The following is a 4700-nucleotide window of genomic DNA, read 5'->3' as shown; positions in this document are numbered from 1 at the left end:
TTGTCTAAATGTGCTTGAGAAATAAAATGAGAAACTGTTTTGTTCGGGAAACCATTTAATTAAGGATCACACTTATGTAACAATTACAAACCATAAACAAAAAGGGAAATATACATATGTGGTTGCATTGTGTGCAAGAATACACAAGGCCTTTTACTTCCACAGCTTCTTGATGGACATGTTCTTCTCGCTGTCTTTCTGCATCACCTGATGAAGTAAAACTTCGTTAGTATTGTGTAAGATGGGAACCTAACATTCAAAATTAGCCTTAGGTTATACTAACCTTTGCGACAGCCATCTCAAAGTCCTCCTGAGTGACGTGAACTCTCCGTTCTCTCAGAGCATACATCCCTGCTTCTGTGCACACACCCTAAAATACACAAAAACGAAGCAGGGAAATTTAATTATGTACAACCTCGTTTGACACCCCCGCTGCTACCATTTAGCAGGTTAATTCTCACCTTAACCTCAGCACCAGAAGCTCCAGGCATCAACTCTGCAATCTTCCTCAGGTTAATGCCACGAGTCAAATTCATCTTTCTGGAGTGGATCTTCAGGATGTCAAGGCGGGCCTGTGGGTGCATCATTAAAATGCGGTCAAATACAAAAGAACACTCAGCACGTGTGAGTAAATCTGCTAAACGGTGTGACGATTAACTACCTCTTCATTGGGAGGCGGAAATTCAATCTTCCTGTCAATCCTGCCTGGCCTGAGCAGAGCTGAGTCCAAAATGTCAATACGGTTGGTAGCCATAATGACCTGCAGAGAGAAATGGCATACTGATAAGTGTGTGAATAATTAAGGTTATTTCACACTTTAACTTTTGTTTGGCATTCATAAATATTTGTTTAACAAATGCAGCATTAAGTGTTTCTAATTAATAGAAATTATAAACTCTTTTGTAGCTGTCAGCAACTTTAGGTCTTACTGTTAAGCATGATGTTGGCATATGAACCAGCTGCAGTACAAAATGTCTTCATTTATGCATATAGCCACCATGCAGCAAGTTAATTTTAATAATGATGCATACTTTAAACAGACTGCCTCATGCACAGAATAAGTGTTCACAGTAAGGGTGTAAGAGACAACATAATGGCGTCTTTGCAATACCTTGATATTCTTGGTTGCCTCAAAGCCGTCCAGCTGATTGAGCAGCTCTAACATTGTCCTCTGCACCTCGCTGTCCCCACCTGAGCCTCCCTCCAGACGAGATGAGCCGATGGAGTCAATCTCGTCCATGAAGATGATGGAAGGAGCGTGCTCTCTCGCCATCACGAACAGCTCACGCACCATACGAGCACCTGTGGACAGGGAAATTTCAACCATATAAACCAGTTATGAAAAACATTTAATAAAAAAAAAAAAAAGATGGAGACCAACTTGATTACAGTCTACAGAAAAGAGAAAGGAAGCGCACCTTCTCCGATAAATTTCTGGACCAGCTCTGATCCAGACACCCTGATGAAGGTGCAATCAGTGTGGTGGGCCACAGCTCTGGCCAGCAGGGTCTTCCCTGTACCTGGGGGACCATAGAGCAGCACACCCTGGAAGCACAAAGCATATGGAACTGATCCACCTACACACACCACACATGATTTAATCAGAAAATACTTGTTTTCTTTAAGCTTTGCTTTTCATGTTTTATGACTGAATTGAATGTTGGGCAGGTAACAAGATGGGAAATTGTGTATTTTCTATGTATCACAGACCAATCAACTTGTTATAAGAATCAAAATTGTTGCAGAGTGTACTGCTGCTAGTAAGCTGGCAATTTTAAGAGGAACTTCTGAAACTTGTACCATCAGCTTCTCTTTTTCAAGCACACACCTTGGGCTGGGCGATGCCTAAAGCCTCGAACAGCTCGGGGTGTTTGACGGGCAGCTCGATCACTTCTTTGATCTCCTTGATCTGCTTATCCAGGCCACCAATCATTTCATAGGTGGAGTCCGGCACCTTCTCCACCATCATGAGTGATACCAGAGGGTCCACCTTGTTAGGCAGGATCTTGTGCAGGGTGTAGCTGTCATTACGGAGAGCTACACGACAATTTGGAGTCACCTAGTGGAGATTTGACAAAAGAAAACAGTTTAGGTTTCATAATTCTTATTTTTTTTACAAGTAAAATAATTAAGTTCAGACTTTACTTACATCATTGATGTCAATGTTCTTGTCCACATCCACAACAAATTTTCCTTCTGGGTGCACCTGAAAATGATGGACACAAATTTATACTGTCATCTACTAAATCAGAAAGTAGCGGGCTGCATGGTGAATGTACACTGCATACCTTGACCAGCACTTTCTTTTTGTCCATAACCCTCACCACTTCTCCCACATAGGATCCCTGTTCCTGTAATAACTGCAACTCCTCACGAAGGAGACGCACTAGACAAAAAAAAAAAAAAAGGACCTTGAAGTTTATGTACAACTGTGTATAATAGAATCAAGTCATTTCCTAATACAGTGCAGGAGGAAAATCCACATACCTTTGGCATTGAGCTCATTTCTCTGTGCCTGCAGCCGTCTGAGGTTCTGGCTCTTTTCGTTCACTGTCAACTATGAAGACAACAGCACTTCAGGAATGACAGGTGAGTACAAGGTAAAAGAAAAAGCGCAAAAATTTCATTTCCTCACCTGCAACTCTTCTATTTTAGATAAGTAGTACTGCCGAAGACCTGATCCACCTTTACTGTCCCCCATCTCCATCTGCTACAGAAAAACATTGCAACTTTGTGACACATATTTGTTCACATGGAGCTCCCTGACATTTACATACACTAGTGCATCAACTAATGACTGCATTCATTATCAATTTTGTTTTATTTATTTGTTTAAAATGGTTTTAGTTTAAAAGTATATTAAGCAAGTTGATTGGACAGCTGCCAGCCAATTTGGGCTAGTAATGATGTTTTCACTGAGTTAATCTACAACAGGCTCAAATGACCTCACTGAGTTGTGTTTTCACAATAAAAATGTTGTGCAGCACTGTGGTGCAGTGGAAAGCACTGCTGCACACATCAAGAAGAATACAACAGTTTAGGTTTAAATGCATTCTGAGGACTGTTCTCCCCATGTCCATGTGGCTTCCTCACACAGTCCAATGACAGGTGGAGTTAGGTTAGTTGGTGATGATGTGAATGTGAGCATGAATGGTTGTCTGTCTCTATGCATTAGCGATGCAATAGACTGGTGACCTGCCCATGGTGTATCCTGCTTCTCCTCGCATTACAGTTGGGATAGGCTGCAGCCAAAACGGGACACAGAATTGGATAAATGGAATAAAAACAAATGGACAAACTGCCTCATTAGCAAGTTTAAAAGTTAAGAGAAGCAATCATTTCAGCTGCTCTCAGCCACCACTGTTTTTTCACCGAGAAACACCACGACTAAATTACTAAATTAAAATGAAAGCTGTCTGTATGCAGACAATTTCAGTTTGCCGCAATCTTAAATTTCGCAGATATCTCTGCTGAAGGCTGGAGTTCCCGTCTCTTTTTTAGTACAGCAATTACTCCACTACATTTAAGTCAAACCTTAAGACACCAATTATTTAACAGATTACAGATTTATAATGTCAAAATACTGTTTTTTTTAAATCCTGTATTCTTTAAGATTAAGCCAGCTTTTTTTGTGGGCCCCTAAAAGTCTGATCTACTTATCAAACCTTTACTCTAAATATGCTGGAAACCTCTTAACGTTTGTGGAGTCCCCAGATTAAAAAAAAAAACAAAACAAAAAAATGAACAGAAATGCTTTTTTGTCCAATTTTCATGAATTAAACTGACAGGCCAGCTTTAAATTTACGACTGTTTACACTAGTAAGTATCCGAGGAGACTATTAAACACATTAGATCTGGCCATTAGCACTAACACAGCTGATATTTTTTTTAAGCTGGAAACAAAAACAAATCATACAAAAGCAGTTTGTGCAACAACAAGTGAGCCGAAGCTTGCCGCTAACTTTCTCCCACCATTACAGCTCATTAGCAAACTAACATCACTTAGCTTACTTACAGGCTTGCAAATACATTAATTAAGCGACACTTGGCGGTTCCCAAAAGATAAAGTCTTTTAAAGAAAGCTGAAATGAGCAACTTCGTGTTTTCAGAACCTAAGAACAGAAAAGCCTGTCACCACAGCGTTGCCAGTCATCGTGAGTAGCTAGCTGGGTTAGCTACAATGAGACAGCAAACCGGCACAATCGCTCTTTTCAATGAAGTCACATTTCAGTTTTTGCACTACAGGCGCGCATCCTTCCCCCACACAGACGCTTTAAACAAACTATTACAAACATAGCGTAACAGTAACGTTTCCTTCACCGGGCAGCCGTAAAAGCAACAAAGCAGCAGAAAAATACACCTACATGGTCAATTCCGTCCACCTCCATCTTGGAATTTCTACATCCGCTTAAAGTCGTTTCGGACCGGGCGTTATTTCCGGCACAATGCCGCTTCTTCGTTGTAGTCTTTTTTTTCAATGACATATAAATGCAGACACCGCCATCTACAGTTTTATAAAAATACACACAAAAAAAAAAAAAAAAAAAATCTAGGACACGTACGAGGACAGTGAGACAGTGATGGGTTGTGTGGTGGGAGAGACAGTGGTGTCAAGGCGGGGGTGGGATTACATCAGGGGTCTGCCCTGAGCCCCTTCTCGTTTGCTGTAGTGATGGACAGGCCGACAGATGAGGTCAGCC

General features: G+C 41.0%; 1 protein-coding gene across 3 annotated transcripts; it reads right to left on the bottom strand.

Moving 5' to 3' along the window:
- Nucleotides 1-37: 37 nt before the first annotated feature.
- On the bottom strand, nt 38-4448 carry psmc5 (proteasome 26S subunit, ATPase 5). 3 transcript variants are annotated; one of them, XM_030754669.1, is made up of 12 exons: nt 4365-4448; nt 2636-2710; nt 2488-2557; nt 2289-2386; nt 2150-2206; nt 1829-2059; nt 1419-1545; nt 1112-1302; nt 662-760; nt 462-572; nt 284-370; nt 38-207 (listed from the first exon to the last, which is right to left on the bottom strand). In XM_030754669.1, exons 1-12 carry the CDS (start codon nt 4386-4388, stop codon nt 154-156), a joined length of 1224 nt encoding a protein of 407 aa, XP_030610529.1. In that variant the 5' UTR covers nt 4389-4448; the 3' UTR covers nt 38-153. The 3 variants fall into 3 exon arrangements, with proteins under 3 accessions (XP_030610529.1, XP_030610530.1, XP_030610531.1); XM_030754670.1 differs by having other exon boundaries at nt 2636-2707; nt 4365-4424; XM_030754671.1 differs by lacking the exon at nt 4365-4448 and adding an exon at nt 4016-4298.
- Between the last annotated feature and the right edge of the window lie 252 nt (nt 4449-4700).

This window comes from Archocentrus centrarchus, chromosome 19, assembly GCF_007364275.1.
Source record: "Archocentrus centrarchus isolate MPI-CPG fArcCen1 chromosome 19, fArcCen1, whole genome shotgun sequence".
Classification (NCBI taxonomy): Eukaryota; Metazoa; Chordata; class Actinopteri; order Cichliformes; family Cichlidae; genus Archocentrus; species Archocentrus centrarchus.
The sequence above is the reverse complement of the archived record's forward strand: the minus strand, read 5'-3'. Positions and strand labels throughout refer to the sequence as shown.